The sequence below is a fragment of the Lemur catta genome, chromosome 6, assembly GCF_020740605.2.
Source record: "Lemur catta isolate mLemCat1 chromosome 6, mLemCat1.pri, whole genome shotgun sequence".
Classification (NCBI taxonomy): domain Eukaryota; kingdom Metazoa; phylum Chordata; class Mammalia; order Primates; family Lemuridae; genus Lemur; species Lemur catta.
In genome coordinates, this window is record NC_059133.1 from 4904624 (window position 1) to 4931383 (window position 26760).

General features: G+C 54.0%; 1 protein-coding gene across 2 annotated transcripts in view; it reads right to left on the reverse strand.

Annotated features, from left to right (window-relative positions):
- Positions 1-26294, reverse strand: part of PARVB (parvin beta) — a 90403-nt gene extending 64109 nt beyond the window's left edge. The window contains exon 1 of one of the 2 annotated variants that reach the window (XM_045552828.1): positions 26109-26294. In XM_045552828.1, coding sequence (XP_045408784.1) covers positions 26109-26223 — 115 coding nt within the window. In that variant the 5' untranslated portion in view covers positions 26224-26294. Of the gene's footprint in view, positions 1-1657; positions 1720-26108 lie in introns of those variants that run through there. The other variant, XM_045552830.1, reaches the window with a different exon arrangement.
- Between the last annotated feature and the right edge of the window lie 466 nt (positions 26295-26760).

Here is a 26760-nt window from a genome sequence, read left to right on the forward strand (position 1 = left end):
TTAGGAAGCCCAAGGCAACCTGAGAAAAACTGAAGAGCAGCACATACACGAGCAAGACAGCTCTTTACTCGGTCTCCACTGGCATTTCCCAAAGTGAGTTCCATGGCGTGGACGTTCAGAGGTCCCAGAAGTGGAGGAGGTGTTGGGTTAAGTAAAGCTAAACAGATGTCTTTTCTGCAGGACTTCTCAGAGCCTTGACTATGCCAATGCACCTTGTGATGCTCCAAGGGGAGGGGCAGCGTACTCAGCGTCTCCCTCCCCTGCCCACTCAGTGAGGGTCCCAGGACACTCTCTGGGAAACGCTGCAGGGAGTGAACCTGGGCTCAAGGATCTTGCACGGTGACTCTTCCCCACCAGGCCAAGGGTGGGGTCCTGGCCTGGGGTCTAGGGCAGGGGCCCATGAATAGGAACCACCGGCTTAGAACAAACCTAGCAGGAGCCTGAGGGGTTAACATGTGACGCGCTGAGTGAAGGGCTCCAGCCCCTTGGACAGACAGAGCCAAGTCGGCAAGGCCCCAAGAGGGGCGCGGGGTCTGCCCCCTCCCCTGCCTGCACTGCGGGGAAGAGCCCCTTGGCCTGGTTCCATCACGTTGTGCCTGTTACCAGAAGGCCTATGTCTCTGAAGAGCTGCCTCAGAGAACGTGGGCGAAGAGCCCCCGCATCCAACCCCTCAGCCCCTCCTTCACCTGCTGTCTCTCTCTGCAAACACCCCGCGCCTCCAGAAAGAACGTGACAGATCAAAGCAAAAACCGGTCCGTGAGCTCCCCCGGGGAAGGGCCCCTGCCTTGCTCATCTGCGGACCTGGACACGGCAGCCTTTCCTTAAGGACTTGCAGGGCGGAGTTCGGGGAGGAAATGCGTATCCAGCACAGAGGGGAAGGAGAGTTTGGCGGGAGCTTGCTCGGTATCAGAGAGTAAGCAGGGCCCAGGGAGGCGGCCTCCAAGCCAAGGTTAAGAGCACTGACTAGGGAGCTAGGCTGTCCCCATTCCCACTCGCTGTGTGACCTTGGGCAGGTTACTGAACCTCTCTGGGCTTTGGTTTCCTCAACTGCAAAAGAAAAGTTGTTATGACAATAGCACAAGGCAAAATGCTTTAGGAGGCTGGGGCAGTCTCCAGGATGCAGAAAGCGCTCAGCAAACTTCAGCTGTGCCCTTGTTCCCGCTTCACAGGGCGGACAATTCAACAGCACTAGTAACAGCAGAGCCAGGCTCAACCCTGGGCCTGCCCAGGGAAAAGCGCCTCCCACTGACCCGCATCCCCAAGACAAGACAGACAGAAGGACGGCCAGGCCCTGGCCAAGAGCAGCCGGCGGGACGGGAAAGACAGAACCCGAGAAAGCCACCGCACCAGACATCCCCCATGGGAAGAGAAATCTCAACTGCAGCTTGTCCCCGAAAATGCTCCCCAAACCATCCTTTGGGGCCCGGAGATCCACATGCCCCACCAGAGTGACGGAAACCTCGTCCCACGAGTCATCCCCGGCCACCTGGGTCCCCCATCCCCCTAACACCAACGTCCCATCGGCTTCCTGGGAAAAGTCAAGCGGCCACCCGGGTCCACTCTCACAAAAATAAAATCCTGCCCTAAAGCAGAAAAGCAAATACGGGCCGGCCGGGTCTGCTGCTGACAAGGATGGGAAGGAAACCGGCCGACTCACTGGCGGGGAGGGCGCGGCGGCGGGTTGGAAACGCTCCGGGGCTCCGCAGACAGCGGCCGGCATCGCAGGGCAGGCGGGGGACACGCACCGTGCTCATATATGGACGCGGCAGGGACGCCGCCATGACTTGCAGTCCGAGGAAAAGTCCTCTTTAGGGAGAGCCTGGTGACGGCCACAAAGGCCCAGCCGCAGGGAGGACGGGCTGTTCTCTCACGATAGAACCAGCTAACCACAAACGTCACTCCTATCTTGACCCCCCGGGACTTCACGGCCCGCAAACTGCTCCCCAGGAACACAAACCCACAACGCGCGAGGGAGGCAGGAAGGGTGTGACTCAAGGCACGTGAGGCTCGGCGAACAAACCGAACCATTGACTGGCCTCTAATTCGCCTTCTCTGGCCCCAGACAGGAGAGGCGACGGGGCCACTCTCCACCCGACCCCGGTGGGAGGTGACGTCCCCGCGGGCACTCGATGTGCCCGATGGTTGCCGGCTACATCGGGGAACCAAACGCCAAGGTGCTGAACACTTGTCACCCCGTTTCCACGACAACACAAATCAAATGCCAGAAACAGAAAACCGAAGCACGCCGAGGCCGCCCCAACCGCGGAGGCGGCAGGCCGGCTTTCGGTGGCGCTCACGTCCGAAGGAAGGTCCTGGAACGGGCGGGGAGCCGGGCGAGAGCTACACCCACCTCTGCCTGCAACTTGACCCCCCAAGAGACGGCACATCATGGCTTCATCGGATCCGCATCAAGGCCCCCTAAGGCACGGAGTTCTCACTGCCACCCTCATCTAACAGCTGGGGAAACCGAGGCAGTGAGGGGTGAGCCAGGGCGCTCAAGGTCACACACAGAGTGCACGCAGGACTCCTCCCTGGGCGTGCCGCGCACCTACTGTGCACCAGGCATCGCTGAAGCCCAGGGTGCCGTGGTGAGACAACAAAGAGCTGGTATCAAAGTGGGAGAAAAGTCAATAAATGTGTAAATACAGTATTTCAGAGAAGGACAGGGGCTGTGAAAATGAGGTGTGGGGCTGGAGGGTGGGGGGGCACCCTCACTAGGGTAACTAATTAAGACTAAACCCAGTGCAAGCTGCAGCCTTGCAAACAGGGTGCATCCTTTCCAACATAATCTGTTCAAAGCCAGAGAAGAGCTCCACCTTTGTAGTGAAATGTCTCCATCTGAGCTCCAAGTGGCTGAGGGGGAGAAAGGCATTTCCATTCCCCACCTTCTGCCGGAATTACCTGGGTCCTTCACTGGCTCACAAACACGCTAAGTTCTAAAAAATCAAAGCATTCACGTCTGTGAGCCCCACGTCTCAGAGCCAATAACCTCTCCTGGCCCCGCAGGTGAGGTCGGCCCCTTCCTCAAGGTCATGCCCGTCGGCCTCAGAGGCCCCCAGATCTGGAGCTGTCGAAGGCCTCTGACCCCAACCCAGCCGCTGGGAAACGCAGCTGGGCCTTTCTGCACACTCAGGGCCACAAACATCTGCTCTAATTGGGCTGCTTTCTGCTCTTCCTGCATTGCACATCTGGGCACTGCCCGTCCAGGTGCCGTGTCATCCCTCACCACAAAACACATCCAAGGGAAAAGGAATCCAAGACACCGTGGCTTGGAAGAAACAGCCACCCGGAACGCCGCACTCTGGGACTAACACCTTGGCTTTGGCGTGACTTGAACCAGCAGTAAGGAAGGTTGAGGGCCGGTGGCCCAGCAGGAAGACAGCCGATGTGGCCATGGCACACGTACCACCCCCAGGTGGCTTAACAGAGAGCAGCATTCTGTTCCCCAACCCCCAGCACCACCCCAAGACCGGCCCTCTGCCCTTCCTTGGCAGGGCATGTGCAGGGGACGGGTGAGAAGGCCATCGACCCCACACAAACCAAGGGAGGAAACATCCCAGGCCTCTCTTATCAGCGCAGGACAGACTCCTCCAGGAAGCCTCCCAGGACTACCACTTGTTCCCTCCACAAAGACAGGGTCATACAGGACACCCGGCTGGTGTGTGCGTGGTGTGTGGGGAGAGAGCCCCGTGCACCTGGTGTCAGAGGTGCGTGGAGTGGTGGGTGAGGAAAACTGCTCTCTCCTCCTACAAGTGCTCCACAAAGTACAGCCAATCCTCATTATTCATGAACCCCGTATTTGCAGATTTGCCTGCTCACTGAAATTTTTAACCCCCAAATCAATGCTCTCGGCAGTTACGTGGTCAGTTACTCAGATAGGCAAAACACTGCAGTTTCCTGACGCTCCCATCTGAGGTCAGCAAGCCACACTCCGCCATCCTGTTTCAGCTCTCACATCGCAATCCACTGCCTGTGTCACAATTGATTTAAGGCCATGTTGTGAGCATTTTTGTGCTTTTTGTTGGTGATTTCCCTATCTAAAATGGGCCCCCCAGAGTAGAGGACTTCCAGCATGCTCTTTCTCTACTGAGAAAGCACAGGGCAGGGAAGCTTCATTCAACAGCACGAATCATGGCGCTGCTGGCCATGAATTTGACATTCATGAACCAGAAATATATATTGTAATAAATGAGGTGTCTTTAGACAGAAGCGTATAGGAAGCAGAGTTATATGCTGCTGTGCTGCTAGAAATGTGACCAGAGGCCCGCGGGAACCTAGCCCTGTGGTCCGAGAGGAGCAATGGCTCGCACTGGCTAACCCAGCGTCTGGCTACCCCACAGCACACAGCCACCGAGAATGACGAGAACCGGCTGAATCTGAGAAGGAATGAACGAAATAAACCTAGCGCCCCACTCCAGCCGGCTCATTAGACCTCTCCCAGCCTCCCTGCTTCTCTTCTTGAGCAACATGTATCTCCCTGGCCTGTGCCCCAAGAACCCAGGAGTCTCCCCACCTTGTCTGGGTATCACAGTCTCATGTAGCCAGGTTACCAGAGACATTTACCCGGGTACGCCCCACCGGGTGTAACTCACACTGAGCTCTGGTTTCCCCGAGACCAGACCCGAAATGCCAAGCCTTTTGGAACCCCAAAACTCCCAGCTTCCACTATCTTCCTCACCGCCAATTTCTTCCGGCTCAGCCTCCGGTTCTCCTGCTCAAACATATAAAGTTCCCTATTGAGAGAGGCTCCCACTGCCATAGATGCTGGGATTAAAAATGCCAGAGTTCTAATGCAAGAAGTCACCCTACGTTTCCGAGTGTCCTTTCCAGCCGCCCAGGACACAAGCAAGAAGCTTTCTTCTGCTGACAGGCAGGGACGGCGTCGGTGCAGGAAAACACTACCTGGCACATCCCATCCGCCCCCCATTACACCGAGCAAACACACCCGAGGAGAATGACGAGTGCTATTTAAAACAAATGACAGCAGTCTCTGCGTCTGTTTAGCAACACACCTTTTGTACCTGTCAAACAAGCTAAGTGAGACTTTTTAAAGGAAAAGACGTATGACATCTTTTTTTTTAAGCTGAGACGATCAGCACCAGGTATGTGACACTCTGAATTTACAGCCATACCCACATCTGACGGCTGTGGGCACCTCTCCTCCCCTGAGAACCAGACCGGGACGCCACACCGCTCATTCGGCTTCCCAAGCTGACAGCGAGCAGCACTTATTCTAAAGGACTGTGTGTCATAAAGATTGCTGTTTACCTTACGGCTGACAATTGCATAGGATGCGACAGTAGAGCGCAGGAAACCCTAAAAAGAATCAGCGGTGTGGACGCGGCGCAAACAGCCTCACGGTCTTTTATTAACCAAAAGAGAACAAACCCTCCCCCACGCCCTCTCTTCCAAACGAACCCTGGGCGTGCGGAACCAGGATAAAATGTTAACACCATCAACTGTGCTTCGACTGTTCATCCCTCAGGACTTCCCACCCATGAAAGCAGGGACAGAGCGGTAACAATGATGAGCGGGTCTCACGCGCTAACCAAGCGCCAGGTGCTGCAGGCTGAATGGCGTCCCCCTCGAAATTCACAGCCACCCGGAACCTGAGATTGTGCCTTTTTGGAAATAGGGTCTTTGCTAATCAAGTCAAGATGAGGCCACACTGGCGTCCTTATTGGAAGACGAAAATGTGGACACACAGAGGGAAGAAGGCCACGGGAGACACAGAGAGGCACACAAGGAGGACACGGCCACGTGACCACAGAGACAGGCTGGAGTGATGCCGCCATAAACCAAGATGTGCCGAGGACTGACGGCCATGCCAGAGGCCGGGAGAGGCCAGGAAGGATCCCCCGGAACCATCAGAGGGAGCGTGGCCCTGCCAACACCGTGACTTTGGACCTCCAGCCTCCGGAACGGCGAGAGGATAAATTTCTGGGTTACTTCGTTATTGCAGCCCTAGGCAGCTGGTACAGCTTTTGTATTATCTCCCTTATTACTTTCAAGGGCCCAGTGAGGCAGGTGTTTTCATCTTCTCCACTGACAGGGGAGGTCACGTCCCTCGCCAGGGCACACCCCAGGTGGGTGGCTGAGCAGGAGGATGAAGCCGGGTCTGGCAGGTCTTGGCCTCGCTGCCTCTCCAAGAGCCCTGGCTTCCAGCAAAGCACTGACCACACTGGGAGGCTCCCGTCCCCCCATCCTGTCCCTCATCCAATCTCCCCACCCAACAAGCACGACCCACAGTGGCTTCCCAGGACCTAAGCTGTGGGACCAGGGCTCTAGCCACCTTCTGGCCTCACTCCTCCCACCAAGCAGGGGCCTGGTGCTGGGCAGACCCCTCCCCCAGCCCCACAGGTGCCAAGGGCAGTGACCCCAGATCCTGGCTGCACTTCCGGCAGGACATAAACCATGAACTACAAAGCTCCCCTTGTACCCACCAGTCTGCCGAGCTCAGCTAAGGCAGGCCACACCTGACACCAGTCTGCCCAGCGCTGACAGATTCCATCCGCAGAGCCCGGAGGCCACGGAACAATCCGCCCCAAGGCCACAAATGCCCCCTTGGGCGCCTCCCAGGACACAGCGTCCCAGCTCTCCCGGGTGGAATCCAGCACGAGCCTCCTCCCCCATCTGCAATTTTTTACAAGCACATAGATTATTTTTAGAAGCCGTTATTGCTCTGCAGTCACTTCATTAGTTTTAGAACCACATAATCTCATTATATATGATTTGACTGGCTCATAAAATTATCGCTCATCCTAACAAATATTTATTGAGTATGCCACCATGTGCTATATCCTGCTTGGGACATTAGATTTTTAAAAAATAATTTACTTAGCTAATGATCACAAGTCTCTAATTTAATTTACTTGAAATGTGTTTAATTTTCCCACAAAGGGAACTATACGCTTCTAAACTGAGCATTTTCCCCAAGTTGAGAGAAGCAGCTCGAGAGCCCCTCTGCCAAAGACGACACCAGGCTGCCCACCGAGCACCCCGTGGGGGCCGTTTCTCCCCAGCTGGTGGCTCCCCATTACCTGACTGGGGAAACTGAGGCACCTGGAGGTGGAATAACATGTCCAATCAGATTCCGCAGGGAGGAAATGACGCAGGCAGAATTCAAGCCTGGGCAACCCTGTGCCCACGGCTGTGCCCTCCCCACCTGCTCTCCGCCTCCGGCCGAAACCAGCAGGAGGAAACCCACACGCAGCCAGGCACAGAGGGGCAGAGGGACAGCTCATGTCACGGGAGCACAGGGAGCAGTAACAGAACACTCCAAACGATCCTCTCTCTGAGAACACACTAGACAGTATACCATATCATACGTGTGTGTGTTTTATTTACGTTGTCGGTTTAAACCAGGGACTGGCAACTGCCTCCAGTGAGCCGAGTCTGGCCCGCCACCGACTTCCGTAAACAAAGTTTTACGGGGACACAGCCACAGCCGCACAGCGTCCACGGCGCTTTCACGCTACAGCGGCAGAGCCGATTCGTTTCTACGAGGCCGCAGGGCTCCCAAAGTCTGACAGATTTACTTTCTGGGCCTCTGCAGAACGAGACCGCCAACTTCTCAGTGACGACCATTCACGACACCATGTTCTGATGCAGCAGCGGGGCGATGTCAGGAACATGCATTTTTCTGCACTCTCAGAATGGGGAGGAAAGCAGGACTCGCCCTCCGGTTTCTCTTGGTGCTACGGAGAGCGAGAATTTACGCAGGTGCAGCTCTGCGCGCTTGCGTTCCGCATTCACACCGCCCCTCGGGGCTGCGGATCTCTCAGGGAGCACTTCCAGTTTAATGCTTTTAACTCGACTTCCAAATGTGACCTTCCAATTTCCTCCACAGCCCCCCAAGGCAATCAGAGGACCAAACGCCAGAGGGAAACTGTGTTAGCATCCCGTGGCCATGGTAACAAAGTGCCACAATCCCGACACCTCAAAACAACAGACATTTATCCTCTCCCGGTTCTGGAGGCCGGAAGTCTGAAACCAGGGTGTCGTGGGGCTGCGCTCTCTCTCTGAAGGCTCCAGGAGAGGGGCCCCGTTTGCCTCTTCCTGGTTCCTGGTGGTGGCTGTCAGTCCTCCGTGTTCCTTGGCTTGTGGCCACATCTCTCCAATCTCTGTCTTCACGTGGCGCTCTCCCAGCACGTGTCTGTCTCTGCACTTTTTCCTCTTCTTATGAGGACACCAGTCATATGGACTTAGGGGCCCACCCTACTCCAGGACGACCTCATCTTAATTTACATCTTAATCACATCTGCAAAGATCCTATTTCCAAATAAGTAACACTCTCAGGCACTTGAACATACCTTTTAGAAGGACACAATTCAACCCTAACAGAGGCCTTCACTCGATTTCCTTGCACGGCCAATTCTTAGATGGCTGCACAGCCCTCTCCCCTGTTCACACCAAGTGTGTCCCGGCATAAGCGTCGTTTATGAAGTGCAGCACCAGCTATAAGTGCTCCTTCCATTGAGGAGGGACGGGGTAGCTGTCCCTTCCCGCTCCCTGCAGTTGCTAAGTCGGACGCCAGCACCACCGTGCCCGCCTGGTACCACCACCTGCTAGTCTCTTCACGGAGGCACAGAAGTACGAACCTGGCACATGTCGGAGCTGGGCCAAAAGGGTTTCAACTGGAGGCAGGACGAGTGCCCAGTGAGGGAGTCACCGGCAGAACATTCTCCACTTTGTTCTCAATCCCCCCAGCACCTGCAAACGCTGAGCGAGGTCCCAACTCTGCTGCTCTCTCCTCACTTCTTAAGAATTATATAGTATGTATTTTGCAGCTGGGAATCTGCAGCCACGGAACACAGGTCTTTGATGACATGGAATCTGTCACAAGAGACCTTTTCCACTAACTGGCAGTGGGATTTTTATGGCTGCTTAGCTAAACGGCCACAGATGATCCAAGCCTCCTTCCCTGTGGCGATTACTCAGCACAGAGGGTGGACAAAAGCCAGCAGCAGTGAGGGAGAGTCACGGGCCACCCGGGACTTTGCTACACAGATCAGACAACAGGAGCCAGACGCCCAGCACCTGAAAGGGGCACACCTGTGTGGCACAGGTGGAAACAAATACCCAGCTTAGCCCCAGCCTTGGCTTTCGTTTTTCACATCTCTACTCACTTTTCTCCTCCTTGTGTGCCCCTGGTGACAAATATGTCCCCTTACTTAATACCTGCACTTTCTCCCATGTTATCACATTTCACTCTCCAAACAATCCTGCAAGATAAGGGAGGTGTTGTCATCATCGCATTGTCCAAAGACAACAGGGCTGAGCTGAGCTCAGGGTCACTGAGCCAACAGAGGACAAGTGACCCAAGTCCTGTCTCTAAACGGTATCACTACCCTGCCAGTCTGTACTACATGTAGCCTTAAAGAGTGCAGAAGGTAGCCAGAAGGGTTTGGGTTGTCGGAACTTCTTGTCAAACAGTTTAAGAAGGAAAGAGGACTAAAAACGAACCTCAAATCTATGCTGTAGAATCTATGCCACAGATAGGGAGTCAGCAAACCACAGCTTGGGGGCCAAATCTGGCCCTTCACCTGCTTTTGTAAATAAAGCTTTATTAGAACACAGCCACACCCATTCGTTCACATGTTTTCTACAGCTGCTCGCACACTATGCCGGCAGAGGTGAATAACTGCGACAGAGACCGTCTGTCCCCCAAAGACTGAAATATTTACGGTCCAAGAGTTTGCCAGCCCTTGCTGTGGATGACAACTGGGGAACAGAGAAAGGATCTGCACTCAGAGACACAGCCGTGTATCTGGAAAAGCATCAGTGAATGACAGCAGGACACCAGGGCCCGGGCGAGACCCCACTCTCCTGACTGGGAGGTGAAGAGGAGGCCTGTTCATCTCATCACAGGCAGAACCAGTCCGGGTGGAGCAACCCTACCCAGACTGTGTCACCACGGGCCGGCAAGTGACACGGAGCCCGGGCACAGGTACAGGCACAGTCTGGGGCTTTGAGTGCCCAACATACGGAAGTGTGTGTGAAACAGAAACCCAAGTCTCAAGCAGGCACGGGGCTTGCTCACGGCAGGGGCACCAAGACTCCCCCCGCCGGGGCCACACACAGGCTCCGAGCCTGAGGCCCGAGCTGCCCCGGCGACAAAGCCCAGGCACTCTGTTCCGACGGCTGCACCCCAGCCTGCTCCCGGGCAGAGGTCTCCGCCTTTAACAGGAATAAAGTGCCAATCTGAGGTTGACGTCCAGCCGGGGTCTCTAGGGCCCTGAAGTTCCTCGCAACGTGCTCAGAAGCAGTGCTTAAAATTGGATCACTCCCACACCAAGGAAAGTAAAAACCAATCAAGGGGGCTACGACAGCGGCGGAGACAGTTCCTCAGAGGAGCTTTTACCGCCGGAGGAACCTAATCGACCTCAGGACGCAGCCTGGGCTCGGCGTGTCCTCTGCTCACATTGCCACTTGATGGATGTCTCTTCGCCCGTTAAAAAGAGTGAAGCAACAACGGAATTTAATCAGACAGGAGCCAAACTTGGGAAATGGACCTTTGATTCTTGTTATTGCCTGAAATGAGAAAAGGGAGCGGGGGCAGTGCCGTGTCAGCCGCTCGCCTCTCCCGTTCACGGTTAGCATCGTGCCTTGTGACGCCACTCACTGCCGCTCACCGTCTTCTGGCGAGAAGGGTGCTCGACAAGAGAGGTGGCTTCTCCCGCTCTCCGGGACTCAGTTTCCTCTCATTTTGTGGGACGGCAGCATAGCCGACGGAGCACAGATGGCCTGGCCTGTGGCCGTGCTCCCGGGGGACGCTACCCTCACGCAGAGCATGGGGCGAAAGCACCACCCTCGAGGGCTCGTGGCCCCAAAAAGGATACGTCCACGTGGTCATTAGTGCTCTCCGCTTAAATAACGCTGAATGAGTCGCTCAACAAGCCAAGCTCGTCCGGTCCTGTTCTGCACTGGGTGGCTCAGGCCCGACGCCAGGGCGCTGAGGAAGCCTGCGGGAAGCTACGCTGCATTCCACCACGGCTCTCTGCTCTCGGCTGCGTGTGCATCTGCGTCACCTGCAAAACCCCGTCCTCCACCCCACCTGGGGGGCTGCCCCTCCCACCCACGGGTCCCAAGGGGAGCAGCCAACACAAATCGATGGCCTGAGAGAGGATGGGGGTAGAGGGTGCCCACAAGACCCAGCCCTGTGGTCGGTCTTCCTGGGGCTGACTCGGGAGTGGGAGGGGGTACCCCACCCCAAGATGCTGAACGATGTGCGCCCGGTCCCCCCCCCCCGACACACACAGGTAGAGGGTCATACCAACACCACATTTCTGGCTCAAGACTTCCCAAGGCCAACTCCTCCCCTGCCATTTCTAGGGCTTCCTTATGCGACGGGCTGAACTGCCCCCCTAAAAAAGATATGTTGCAGTTCTAACCCCCAGTACCTTGGACTGTGACTTTATCTGGAAATAGGATCTTACAGAGGTAATCAAGTTAAAATGAGGTCATATGGGCGGGCCCTTTCCAATGGGACTGGTGTCCTTATTATAAAAAGGGGAAATCTGAGCAGGGCATGGCAGGAGGATCGCTAGAGCCCAAGGGTTCAAGTTCAGCCTGAGCAACATAGTGAGATTCTTTAAAGAAAAAAAAAAAAAGACACCAGGAGCCGAGAAAGAGCCAAGGATCGGCCCGGAGCCTTCAGGGGGAGCGTGGCCCTGCCCATGCCGAGATTCGGGGCTCTCCCTCCTGCACTGCGAGACAATAAATTCCTGCTGTGTTAAGCCACGTAGTTTTTGGTACTTTGCCACAGCAGCCCTAGGAAGCTCCTACGGCGACCTAAGCCAAAACCTTTTCCGCTTAAAATAATGTTGCACCTTGAGTTTCTGTCGCTTACCACCTCGTGACGCTGAGCAGGGCCTCTCCCCACGCAGAGCTGAGGCTGCTCCTCCACGTGGGGCTCAGGAGCAGGAATTCTTTCCACTCCTCCCGTCCAGTGAAATGCACGGCCCAGGCCCTGGCTTTGCTTGGACTGGGGGAGGGGCACTGTTTTTGTTTGCTGGTTCCTCACAAGGGAGCGATCCAAGGAGTAGCTGCACCCCTGGGGCTCAGGGGGCCCTGAGTAACCACCAGGAGAGGAACACCCGTGACCAGAGGCCACCAGAACGGCCACACTCTGCATGATCCGTGAGCAACTGAACGAGCAAAGGAGAGTTGAAACTCAGGTTGGAACAAAAGACACCAGACCCGAATCATGTTCCTCAAAAGCACTTGGGTTCCTCAACATCCACCAACTCATTTTCCTCCTGGCATCTCTGCTAGCAACAGTTTAAAACTATCGCCTTGACCCAGCGGGTCATGAAATCAGTTTGCTAAGCTGTGACCAGCACATTTCTCTAGTGAAATGGACCAGAACAGTAGGGAGGAAATGTCAGTGTGCTTCGCTTGTAGTAAGATATTATGCCATGAAACTTTTACTTGTGGATACGGATAAATGTATGTTTGAACAGAGATTCTTACGCAAATGTATTAAATATTTCTTACCGTGGGTCAAAAACAAAAAAAGAGTTCAACACACTGTCTCAGTTCAGAGGTACCTGACCATTTGTTGGCCCCTGAGAATCGCATCTAAATCCACTTCCAAAGTGTGTAGGATCAGGCAGAACGGGGCACACAGTTTCTGGGGGCTCCCCACTCTCACCTGCCCAGGAAGGATGTTATCGTACCCACCTCGAAAGCCTCTTAGTCGTGGTCAGATAAGACAATCTGTGTACAGCGCCAAGCACAGCCCCTGTGAGCCCTTGATACCGGACAGCCGCCACCGCTGCTGGGGCAGTGACCAGGAAGGTGAGGACAGATAGACTGTCTGGGATCCCCCCTTCCGTACCCAAAGTTAAGGACACCACCTTGGAAAACACGCAAGGAATACCGATTCACAATTGGAGAAAAAAATCTGACGAGCTCTGGGCTCCAACTTTCGGCAACACGCTATTTTTTTTTACCAGCTTTATTGAGATAGAATTCACATTCCAAACAATTCACCCTTTTAAAGTCTACAAATCAATGATTTTTAGTATAGTCACAGAGTTGTGCAACCATCACCACAATCAATATAAGAACCTCTTCCCCACACCCAAAAGAAACCTTGGCCCATCCGCAGTCATCCTCCCCTCCCCCAGCCCCCGGTGACCACTAATCTACTTTCTGTCTCTGTCGGTCTGCCCATTCTGGATACTTCATATAAATGCAATCACGTGGCATTTGTCCTTTTGCAACTGCATTCTTTTGCTTAGCAGGATGTTTCCAAGGTGCGCCCATGTTGTAGCAGGTATCAATACGCCATTCCTTTTTATCGCTGTATAGTATTCCGTTGTATGGATGTACCATGTTTTGTTGATCCATTCATCAGCTAATGGACATCTGGCTGTTCCCACTCTGTGGCAATTATGAATAACGAAGAGGGTGCCAGTGTGAACCTCAACCAGACACCAGCGTCCTTCAGTAACAACACTCACACTCTGGTTCTGATCAAGCCAGCGAAGTGTTCACAGAAAGAATATTCTTTTTTTCCAAGAGATCCTTTAAACAATAAAATTAAGAGCAGCATAAAATGCAGGGCTTTATGGAAGAACAACTAAATAATAATTGTAGAAACGTGTCCTTGCAATGAGACCCAAGCAAAAAAAAAATAAAATAAAAACACCACCCAGCTGCACACAGTAAGATTGAAATTCTGTGTGTGCTGCTCCAACCAAATTTCAAATCATTAAAATCTCATTATACTAATAATATGTTTTCTAGATAAATTTAACTAAAACACTGTCTTCTCCGAACAAAGTGATGGCATTCTCAGAAAAGCAGCAGCAGCAGCACAGGACGTCTGAAGACGCCAGGCGGGCTCCCGCCCACCTCGGCCAACTCCGCAGCCCGGGCCGCGGCAGGAAGGGCAGCTCACCGGGGGACGCACCGAGACAGGCTTCTTTCTCTCAAGTTTTCTTAAAGGAGAGCAACCATCCAAACGTCATGATGGTCTCGTGGTACGTTTCTCACAGTGTCCCTCAACCACCAGCCCGGCCCCTGGGCTCATTAGTAGCGTCCGCGGTAGGACGGTGTGGAAAGTAAACCGCCCCGTGCGTGCTCTCGGGTCTGGCTGCCTTCGCTCAGCACTGCGGTTTTGACAGTCGTGTCGTCTCGCGTACTGGCACCTTGCTCCTGGCTGTTGCCAGACAAAATGAGGGGGCAACGGCCAGGAGCAAGGTGCCAGTACACGTCCGTATCACGCCCGTGCGTCCACTCACCTGCCGGCGGACACCCAAGCCATTTCCAGGTTTTAGCTCTTACGAACACAGCCGCCATGAACACTCGTGAACAAGCATTCTTACGCGTTTCTGCTTCTCTTGAGTAAATATATTTGAGACTTGCTTCGTTTTAAAAGAAACTACCAAAGCAACCTCCTAAGTGGCCGTGCCGCTGCGCATCCCCCCGGCCTGAAGAGAGTCCTCGCCGCGACTTGGCGGTGTCGGGCTTTCCCACGGGCCCACAGTGTGCCCCCCGCCCCCTGCTTCTAATCTGCACTCCCAGGTGGCTCGTGACGTTGGGCACTTTTCCAGAGGCACACTGGCCACCTGCCTATCTTTGGCGAAGTGTCTGTTCACACCTTTTATCTATTCTTTTGTTGCGCTGTCCTTTTATTAGTGCGTTGCAGGCGTTCTTTACGTCTCCTGGACCACAGTCCTTTATCAGACGTGTGTTTTGCAAATATTTTCTCTTGCTCAATGGCTTGACCAGGCCCAGTTTTAGTTACATCATTTCACATAATAACTGGATTCCCTAATGGCCCTGTGAGTTAGGTACTCTTTACAGATGAGGGCACAGAGGCACAGGGCGGGGAAGCACCTTCCTCAAGGTCAGAGCCCCAGACAGAGCCCAGTAGGATCAGTTCAAACCCGTGCAGTTTGGCCCAAGGTCAGTGCCCCCGACCACTACACCAGACTGCCTCTTGCTTCCTGGGAAAACACACAAAGACCACGTGAAGTGGCGGAAGAGCATTTCTCATCACTGTCTCCCAGGGACCTGGGCTAGCGGGAAGACAGGACCTAACCAACAAGCCCAGGCAGGAACATGCAAACACCACTGTGCAAGTGGGCAGAGAGGGGCCCCAGCCCTGCTGGAGGCGCGACAGAGAGTTGCTGGAGGAGAGAGAACAGCACGGGTGAGGCTCCAAGCCAAGGGAGATCATGGGACCCGCAGGAGGTGAACGGAGACACTGGGACCAAGGCAAGGCAGAGAAGGGCCGGAGCCGGGGCTCGGCAGGCGCTGGACAGCCGGTGAGAATCTGGACTCGGTCCTGGAGCAGCACGAAGCCGCCGGGGTTCTGCCCTCTTTCTATAAATGCCAACAAGCTCATTCAGCACAAAATGCATCTAATTTGTCTCCTCTGGTGCATCTTCCTAACGCTGGGGCGGAGTGCGGCTCAAATGCCAGGAATGATCTTGGTTTACTAGGAGCCAGCTGGGAGAAGTACTCACGTCTGAATCATTCTCCTAGTTTAGCAGGGTCAGTGGCAATTAACAGCCAGACTGCCTGGGACTGAATCTCCCTGCTGGCGGTATGACCTCGTGCCTCTCTGAGCCTGTCTGCCCATTTGCAAAATCAAAATAACCTCTCTGAGCCTCCGTCTGCTCACCTGCAAAATGGGGATAACTACACAATACCTACTTCCCAGCCTGGTGAGAGTAGCAAACAAGGTAATAATGCATAAAGTGTTTCTTTTAGCACGATGCCTGGAACACTAGAAGTGGCCAAAAAGTCTTAGGTACAGTATGACGACTGCAGACTCCATTCTGGTTTTTTTTTTTTTTTTTAATCATCTTTTAACTTTTTTTCTCACTTCACAGATGACCTTCTATTATGCTTATATATATCAGGTAAGGGCTGGTTCAGGTCTTACTTTTAAAGACAGTACAGCTGACCCTTGAACAACATGGGTTTGAACCATGTGGGTCCTCTTGTAAGTGAATTTTTTTCAGTAAATATATTGGAAAATTTTTTTGGAGATTTGCAACAATTTGAAAAAACTGCAGCCCGACCACATAGCCTAGAAACATCCACAAAAATTAAGAAAAATTTAGGTATATCACAAATGCATAAAATATGTGCAGATATAATACTAGTCTATTTTATCATTAACTACCATAAAATATACACAAATCTATTATAAAAAGTTAAAATATATCAAAACTTACACACACAGACTGGACATTTGCAGCTGACAGAAATGTAAGCAAATGTAAACATGTGGTATTAAATCATAACTGCATGAAATTAACTGTAATACATACTGTACCACCGTAGCCACCTCCTGTTGCTAGTGCAGTGAGCTCAAGTGTTGCAAGTATCTGCTTAAAACCCTTAAAACCCCCGTGTGACCTAATTATCTCTGTGTGAGCAGTTCCTCTCTCCAGTAAATTGCAAATTGCAGTAAAAAGTGATCTCTTTCGGTTCTCTCATATTTTTCATCATGTTTAGTGCAATCCCATAAACCCTGAATAATACTGTGAGACCCACACAAAGTGCCACTGGTGATGCTGGAAGAGTTCCCAAAAAGCAGAGAAAAGTCATGACATTACAAGAAAAAGTAGCAATGCTTGATGCACCGTAGATGGAGGTCTGCAACTGCAGCTGCCACTGTTTCAGATAGATGATTCATCAACATTAACATACAGTATCGATAAATATAGTACACTGCTGTAAATGTATTTTCTCTTTCTTATGATTTCTTTGAGACAGAGAGTCTCACTCTGTTGCCCAAGCTAGAGTGCCGTGGCATCTCAGCAACCTCAAACCCCTGGGCTCAAGCAATCCTCCTGCCTCAGCCTTCCAGGTAGCTGGGACTAAAGGCATGCGCCACCATGCCTGGCTAATTTTTTCTATTTTTAGTTGTTCGGATAATTTCTATTTTTAGTAGAGATGGGGGTCTCGCTCTTGCTCAGGCTGGTCTCGAACTCCTGAGCTCAAACGATCCACCCACCTCGGCCTCCCAGAGTGCTGGGATTACAGGAGTGAGCCACCGCGCCCAGTCTCTTATGATTTCTTAAAAACATTTTTTCTACAGCTTTATTATAAGAATACAGTAAATAATACATATACAAAATACATGTTCATTGACTACATATGTTATTGGTAAGGCTTCCTGTCATCAGTGGGCTATTAGTAGTCAAGTTTTTGGGGAGTCAAAAGTTATACCCAAATTTTCAACTGCAAGGGGGACAGCACCCCTAACACCCATGTGTTCTATGTTCAACTGTATTAATTTTCAAAAAGAGAAAAAAGATACAGATGAAGATATTTTAAATTCAGCTTTGGACAAGATATTCATCAAGAGCCAGGTGCAGTGGTATGCACCTATAGTCCCAGCTACTCGGGAGGCTGAGGTGGGAGGATCACTTGAGCCCAGAAGTTAGAGTCCACGCTAGGCAACATAGACCCTGTCTCAAAAAGAAAACAGATTTTTTTTTTTTGAGACAGAGACTTGCTGACCTGAGCTGCTCTCACTTTCCAGGCACCAGTGTTCAGTTCCGGCTCAGAAACACCTGCTGCTCCGAAAATGCAAAACTGTCACTGTGCAGGGGCCATCTCAGGAGAATGGAGGGTGCTTGCTAGTCACACAGGGCTAGGGAAGAGTTAGGATACTAACGCTCCTCAATGCAATATCTTAAAGGATTTATGTAACTCTGGGTTGGGGTTTTTTTGTGTGTTTTGTTTTAAAAATTTTTTTAGAGATGGAGTCTGACTACATTGCCCAAGCTGGTCTCCAACTCCTGGCCTCAAGCAATCCTCCCACATCAGCCTCCACAGTAGCTAGGACTCCAGGCGTGGGCCACGCACCCACACCTGGCAGGATTTCTGTAACTTTGTGACCAAGGGCCAAGTAGCTGCTGCATGGGAATGGGAAAGCAGCCAGTGCTGTAGCAATGACACAGGACCAGAGCTGGGACAGGCTTCTATTCTGGGCACGACAGTCACACCATTAACCCTCCATATACACTGGTAGGGTAGCTAACTGGTCCCAGCATTCTTTTCCCCTAGGCCCAGACACAGCCTCAGAATCCTTCTCAACACACAGCTAGGTAGTCATTATATATCAAGCTCACTCGCCCTTTCTGTTCTACCACGAACCATCTCTGGAGTCAACATTTATCAATAACTAACGCTCACTCAGTTGCGGATAGGGCTTCACTTCCTTCATGAAAGTTTATCCTCACACCACACAGGAGACAAGTGCCACTATGATCAACAAGGGACCACAAGGAACAGAGGCTTAGAGAGATAAGGGGCAGGTCCAGTGAGGCCGCACCACCCTGCTGTGCCGCCTCCAGTGCATTTCTGAGAGCGAGGGAGCTCAGAAACGCAGAGCTGCGTCTGCCCCAGACGTCCGCACGTCGCACATGAAGAAACAAGGCCCCGAAGCTTCACAACACGCGGCCTCCAAGGGAGTTTGGTCCCCACGGCCCAGACACTTAGTCGGAGCACCAGAGTAGGCAGAAAACTAAAAGACTGCTGGTCTCCCCGGGCTGATCAAGTTATCACTCGGACGCTGGAAGCCCTGAAAACTGGATGAAGCCAGAAACTGCTGCTCCTTCCGTTTCTTCTTGCAACGGAAGTCTCTCGTCTCAATACGTATCACGGAGAAGTACCTCAATGACACGAAAGCTGCCAAAAACTTCTAGAATTGACTGCGTTATGTCTACATTCTTTCACCCTAACAGCAAGTAGCACAGACAAGCAGATGAACACCACTGGGCCAACATATGTTTATACTGAAGCTTACTAATACACTTTTCAGCCTCCATGTAACGTAGTGAACAGCAAATACGCTCATTAGGAGATAAACCAATTTTTCACCTGAACGCCAGAAAATAACGTGTACAGCTAATGCAAAAAGAAACAAAGTTTTCTTTGGATCTGCCTTTTATGTGAGGGAGACACATATTTGAAAAGAAGAAAACAGCTAGCTAAAGGTACCCACCTGGCCTCTGCCAACCACAGCAGGGAGGAATCAGTCGAACCAGGCACTTTCAAACCACGCACAGCAGGTGCAGACTCACATCGAACAAACATTCCTTAATTATTCTGATGACTGGACAGGGAGCTTGCTGGTCAGCAACTTCAGGATGTGCAATAAATATTAATTGCACAGAGGTGAGACAGGAACTCAATGCAGAGCTCCTCTACCGCGTGTGGGGTTGCCAAGGCGATGTGAGTCTCCCGGGAGGTTTGTAACCAAGGCGCTGGGAGAACCACCAAGAGCCAGCTATCCCTCAGAAACCCCCTCCCAGCTGAAAAAGGTAAGTATCGTTATCACCTGTTGGGCCAAGTATCACCTGTTCCTTTTTCTACTGAAGCAGAGTTTCCGGGAGATTCTAGAAGGCCACCGAGAAAAGCACCCAGTGCACACAGTTGACTGGGCTCCCCTGCAGGGCACAACGCATCGGGGACACACAATGGGGAATTCTGGATTTGAAGATTAGAATCAGAATAATAATCAAAGGAAATTTACCTAAGCCATCCTTGAAAGCCACCCACTTCCTCTCAGCCAGAGAGAGGATTTCCAGTGAGTTCCACCCACCTCCCTGAGGGGTGTCTGACAACACAGGAGCTGGGTGACGTTGCAGGTGACCTCACTGTACCTTTGCTCAGCGAGCCAAGAGCTGCCCCGTGCGCAAACGGCGGTGTGCTCTGCACGGAGAAGGCCTGGGTGTGGAGAAAGGACGCAGAATTGTTTTCTCTTCCTCGGCAGCGTCTGCAAAGAGCCTTGTGATCCAAGGTCTCCAAACAGGGCTGCCACTGACTCCTCTTTCTCATAGAATATTCTAGAAACCATGATGAACGTGGGCCTGGTCCAGCACCTGCTCATCTCCCTCCCTTAGGGCAGCCACTCTCATTCCATTCTCATAGGCTGAGTCCAGCCCGCCGTAGTTGCCGTTCTGAGAGCCTGGAAATGAGGATTCCGAAACCCCTGCCAGCAAAGGAGACACAGTCACTGAAAATCCTTCTCCCCGATCTCCCCACAAAGAAGGATCTTGTTCCATTTTTTATTTCCGAAGGTTCGTGGCCGAGGGGCCGTCTAGATCTGCCAGCAAGCAGCACACGGAATCGCTCCAAAGTCGTGAGCAAGGCCAGGCAGCTCCTGGAGCAGAAACATCCTGACCAGCTGCAAACTCTCCCACCGACACAGGGAGCCGGCCCGTGAGAACAGGGTCGGGGCGCTGGGGGACATGGCCCTGGAGTCACACATCCCCTCTAAAGAAAGGACAAACCCTGTCCTGAGACCAGCAATCTAGGGACGCTGGAAATCTCTCTCTATCCAAAATCCCTTCATTTTGAAAGCGGCCTCCCAGCCACCTACTCTACAGCCCCCCAGACTCCCTAAGCAGGTCACCGAGGTTGGTCACCCCTGCTGAACCTGGTGAGGGCTCCCACAGCCCCATGTGCAGGGGTGCCAGGGCTGTGGGCCTCTCCAGCCTCCCACCAGGGCTGACCACAGCCACTGGGAGCCGCCTGCACTGCCCCAAAAGGGCCCTGCTGGGGTCCCCTCCTTGGGCTAATTTCCAGCCGTCCTTTATACTCCACTGGCAGCAGTTCCTCCAGCTGGGGGAGCCCCCAGGTCCAGTGGCGTGTCCCCAGTGGGTGTCCGTCCCCACGTCTGCCTGTTCTTCCCGCCAGACCACACTGTCCTGAGCACAGGGCCTGAGCAGGGGTCCCCGCCCAGCCCCTGCTCCCAGGCCAGGCCCTGATGGGTGAAGATTTGGTGAGGGAATGGGGGGCGGAAAATGAGTCCCTGGCGCAGACTCTGTTGTCACAATCACACCTCCTTTTACCTATTATATTTCCTCACCCTCCAAGCTCCAGGGGCTCCCCTCCCTCAGAGACAGAGGGGACAAGCTGGCCTCCCTCCCCTGCTTCCTAGCCAGGACCCCTGTGATCCTGGAGGATTTGCTTGCATTTCCTTTCAGCTTTCACAAACCCATTAAATTCCAAAAGTTTCTTCTCACATAGCTCTCCACCTCCAGAGCGGGCATCTGCCAAGGCCATGCCCATCTCCCACCTCTGGGAATGTGGACCCCCAGGACCCCCACTCCCCAGGTGCCTGTGCACCACACCTACCGGGCACTGGCCGGCCCGGCCACAGCCGCCGCCAGAGTGGGCTTGTGGCTCCTCCCGCGCAAGGACTCGGCTGAGACGCTGGGCGCTGGGCCGGGGCATCCCGGTGGGGCTCGGGGGGGCTTTCCCAGACTCTGGCAGGTGCAGCCCCTCAGTGGCACCGGCTCTCCTGCCATCTGGTTACTAAACTTCTCTTGGAGTTCTTAAGACACCTAAGAAACAGGGGTTTCTCCACCTCAGCGCTGCTGTCCGACAGTTGGGGTCAGAGGCTTCGTCGATGGGGGCAGGGCAGGACGTACACCGGCCTCCCAGGGCTCCGTCCCACTGACGCCAGGAGCGCCAGACCCCAGTCGTGTCAACCAGACACTGCCGATGCCCCTGTGGTCACAGTCACCCCGGTTGAGAACAACTGGCTTAAATTACTGTGAAGTGGCTACTAGGTAAGGTTGTTTCCTCAACTACAAAATGGAGGGAAATTCCTACCTTGCGGGACGAAATTAAATAGTGTGTGTCTCTAGGAGCTCTCATTACACAGCCGTGTTTAAGTGTCATGGTGTTTGGAGCAACTCAGCGTCTACACTACCAATGGCCCCACATAAAAGACAGATAATCTGAAGGGAACTCGAGGTTGGTGGTTTAAGGCTGTGAGATTTATCTCCTGGAAGTTATTTATAGTCACAAAGAAACTTAATACTTTCAACCTTCAGTTCCATGTCACAGTCACCTAGTGATTTCTTTACGTCTAGTTCATGCCGTCTCAATATCTTGTCATTTGTCACTATTTTTACATCAATGCTTAAAAGACATCAGGGTCAAGAGAGGATGGCAAGCCACAGACTGGGAGAAAACACCTGCAGAACTCCCAACTGATGCAGGACTTGTATCCAAAATACACAAAGAATTCTTACAACTCAACAATAAGAAAACGAACAACCTGATTAAAAAATGAGCTAAAGACGCTGACACCTCAGCAAAGAAGATACGCAGGTGGCAACCAGCATATGAAAAGATGCTCCACATCACATGTCACCAGGCAAATGCAAGCTGAAACAGTGAGATACTACCACGCACACACCTATTATTAATAGAATGGTCAAAATCCAGAACACTGACAACACCAAGTGCTGGCGAGGATATGGAGCAACCGGAACTCCCATTCGCTGCTGGTGGGAATGCACAAGGGTCCAGCCACTTGGAAGACAGTTTGGGGGTTTCTTACAAAACTAAACATACTCTTACTGTATGATCCAGCAATTGAGCTCCTTAGTATGAACCCAAATGACCTGAAAACTTATGTCCACATGAAAACCGGCACACGGATGTTTACAGCAGCTTCATTCATAACTGCCCAAACTTGGAAGCAACAAGACGGCCTTCAGCAGGTGAGAGGATGAACAAACAGCAGCACGTCCAGACGCCGGACCACTATGCAGTACAGAAAAGAATGAGCTATAAAGCCATGAAAATACATGGAGAAACCGTAAGAACATATTATTGAGTAAAAGAAGCCAATCTGAAAGGCTACACACTATATGACTCCAACTATATGACATTCTAGAAAAGACAAACCATGGAGACAGAAAAACAAAGACCGGTGGTTGCCCAGGGTTTGGGGAAGTGGAGAGATGAATGGGCAGAGAGTAGGGGATTTTTAGGGCAGTGCAACTACTCTGTGTGGTACTGTGATAGCGGATACACATCATTACACACTCGTCCAGACCCACGGAATGTACAACACCAAGCGTGACCCCTAATGCCAACGATGGTCGCTGGGAGATGATGTCTGAGTGCCGGTTCAGGACTGTAACAAATGGACCACACGGCCTGGGGGTGCTGGTGACGGGCAGTGGGGGGCTGCAAGAAGGGACAGATGAAACGCCTAAAACTGCTCTAAATAATTGTTTAATATATACATATTTTTAAAGCCATCAGGGAACGGGAACTTCCTTAGTGATTTCCTCAGAGGAGAGAGAGGGACAGGACCCCTGGATGTGGCTGTCCTGGCCCTGCTGGTCTCGGTTTGCTGAGAAATCCTGACACGGATCACTGGCCAGTGGTGCCTGATGTCCGGCGTCTGGGCACAGCGCAGAGCCAGCCTCCCACGGCAAATGGTGGTGGGACTCTACCTGGCCCCAGAGCTGGCTGCCACCTCTGAGGACGCTCATAGCGGCGGTGCTGTGCCCAGCCCACCTGCTGGCCCGGTGGACCGATGGGGTTGCTCATCCCGGGGTCACCAGGGGGACCTGGTCTGGAGGGGTCCACGTTCCTAGGGCAGTGTCCTCTGAAGTCCCCAGACCCCTGTGGGAGCTCTGGGTCTGATTGTTCCTGTCCACCTTCCCAGTGCCCACAGTTAGTTAGTTCCCTCTTCTGACCCGGCCACCACGTGACAATCCTGGTGTCACCTCCCACAGAGGATGAGCCTTAATCACGCCCGCTGTGAAGTTCATGCACAGACACTTCCTGCATTTGTTCCTCCAAACCCCAGCACCCCACATTTCCCAACGCTGCCTCCCCCAAAATAGGCCAAGACGTTTACCCCAAATGTTCCTCCATGTCTTGTCACACCCAGAGGATCTCCGCTAGCTGGGTGAGGTCGAACGCCCATGGGCTTCCCAGCACGCCCCCACCCCCTTACAGGGCCCTCAACTCAGGAAAATATCAGTCACATCCATTGTCCTGACTCCACCATCAACTTTCTAACAAAGGAGGAAATGCAGCCGCCAGTGCGGGCGGGCAGGCGAGGAACCTCCGGAGCGCCCTCTTCCTGGTCATTCCCTGCAGGCATATGAGGGAGCTCTGACGCCCAGAGTCGGGGCCAGGAGCTGATCCCACCAGGAATGGCCAGGAGTGCAAGTTGCCAGGGCAACAGGCCTGCAGAAATACTGGCAAGTCTCAATTATTCAAGACCTCAATATCCAGTTTTCCTGACTCCTCCACTTCCCAGAAGACCACAGAGAAGCCACTAAGCCCTTCCCGGTCCAGCCCCTCCCTCAATTCCTGTGTCTGGGTCCAATTAGGGTTGCTGGCTTTCTGTTTGGGGGACCCCTAGAGTGCCAGGCACCCCAACCTTGAGAACCAAGGCGGGAGCACTCAGCTAACTTTCATGTGAAAGCAACATCAGCAAGGCCGGCAACATCGCACTTCTGCTGTCATGTCTGCTCTACTCATCACGGGGGCTCTGGGCCACTGGGATTCCCGGCGTATTTAAATTGAACCAGACTGGCCCTCAGCTTTCTAGGCACACATTAATTCATAAAAGCCAGGATGCAAAGCATTTACTGTGAAACTCAGGACCAGCCCATGGCTTTGGGTGTGTGTTCTTCGCACTCCAAGAGCATACATACCACCTGTAAAAAGCTGTGATAGTCCAGAACATTCCGCTTCTGCTGTTCTGCGAAACACTTCTTTCTCTGGTTCCTTCTGGTCACAACCCAAACATCCCCTCACCCCCGGAGACCTTCCGTGGGCACTCTGACTGCCCCGTTGTATATCCACCACCGCACATGTTGTCACGGTACTGTTTGTTTATTCATTACGACTCCCCGTTCCGTGAAAGCCGAGGCCCACCATGGGCACAGCCCACTGCGGGATGAGTCGGGAGGGGGATGTCCACAACTGTAAGGCGTAAAGAGGAACTGAAAAGATTTCTGGTGAGGGCGCTGCTGACTGCAGGGGAGGAAGCACATAGAGAGGCAGTGGCGATGACAGAGAGAAGGGTGACAGCCACTTATCATCTCATTTAGGAGACCTGACAAACAGAAATTAACACAAGCCAGGGTGGGTCCTCCAGGGCAAGGCCTGAGAGAGCAGTGTCCAATTTGCTTGGAAATGTTCAAGATCTCCTGAAGGTGGCTGGGGCCTGCCCTGGGGGAGCTGGATAACGCTGGGGAGATGGGCACCCCTGGGGCACACGCTGCCCTGGGGACGATGCCGGGAGGACACGAATTCCCTACACCTACACAAATCCCCGCGGTGGGGGGCATGGGGCACACACAGACACACAACACATCCCCTGGAGGTACATCTGTCACACGTGTCCCACATGCACCACGTCCCTATGAATACACAGTGGAGCTACATGTGTCCCAGGGGTACACACTCATTGCTGGAGGCACAGGAAGAGTTCTGGGGAACAAGTCAGGCCCAGGTAGTTTAAAGAAAACACCCCACATACCCCCCCACTGGAGAGCTCTTTCCCAGTGCCCTGCCTGAGGCCAGCCCCTGGGCTTCCTGCCTCCCCCCGGCCTTTTCCCAGCGGCACCCCCATTCCTCACTCAATTCGCCTCTGCCCCTCCGGGATCTCACAATAAGGCACTGCCCCAGGGGAAGAACCTCAGGCCCAAACAAAGGGAAAATTCAGGAAGCAGCTCCCGGGGAGGCCCTGGGAAAGCTGTAGGCTTAAGGACCACGATGCCCCCTGCAACTCTAAAAACCTTTAAAATGTACCAGGAGGTAGGGAGTTTTTCAGAAATATTTTCGTAGCACACGGGGTAAAAAGGAATTGGGGGCTCTCCGTACGCCTTGCTCGCAGGGCTCCCCGGCCCCGGCCGCACGTCCCGCGCCCTCCTCCTCGCCTCCCCGCCCCACGTGCCCTGCGGGACACGCGCGCAGCGAAACACCGCGGGTCCCCCGGCCGGCCCTCCCGGCCCGGCGTGCCCGCTCGCAGGGCGGCCGGTGGCTGTCGCCTGGCCACGCACGCTGCTAAACCAATGGCGCCTGCAGCGAGGGTGGGCGCAGGAACCGGCCGTTTGCTCCGACCCGGGCGCGCAGGAGCTGGCGGCGCGCGAGCAACAGACGCCCGAGCCCCAAACGCGGGACCCGGGCGGGCGCGGCTGGTTCCCGGCGGCGTTAAAGCCTAGGGCAACGGGACGGGCCGGTCCCCAAGGTCGCGCCGCGCAACCGGTCCCGCGGGCGGGGCGGGGCGGGGCGGCCCGCGTGGGCCCCGGCGCGCGGCGGCCGGGCGCGTGTGCGCGTGCGCGGGGCGCACTCACCCTCCCGGGCCTTCTTCTTCCTCGCCAGCGTGCCGCCCAGCCTGCCCAGGAACGACTCGTCCTTCTTCATCCTGGGGGCCCGCGGCGTGGGCGAGCGCGGCGGCGCGGAGGTCATGGGCCGCGCGCGGGGCCGGTGCGGGCGGAGCACGTGAGAGAGCCGCCCCGGTCGCCGCCGCCACCGCCCCGGGGAGTGGCCGAGGGCGCGGCCCCGCCGCCGGCCCCCGCCCCGCGCCCGCCCGGCCTGGAGCGCGGCCCCGGGCTGCCGGACGCCCAAGTCCCCGTCCCGCGCTGCGCGGGCAGCTGACGCTCCAAGAACCGGGGGCGCGGGGACCAACACCCAGGGCTCAGCTGCGGCCTCTTTGCCAACACGGTTGAGCCCTGGGCTTCGCCGGCTGTGCTGACGGCGCTGGATCCAACGGCCCGGCGGCCCGTGGCCTCAGCGTGTCCTGGAGGCGATGAGAATCACAGAACCACAAAAATGCGCACTTCCAGTTGTTCGGGTTCTAACAAGAGCCAGACCTGGGGCCGAGGGAAGCCTGGTGAACAGGGAACCGTCCCCACCCGTGAAGCTTGGGGGCAGGGTGGTCCTGGGGGACAGGGAACCGCAGTCCACACCTGAGCTCCTGCAAGGGGGCTGGGGGTTGTTTGTGGA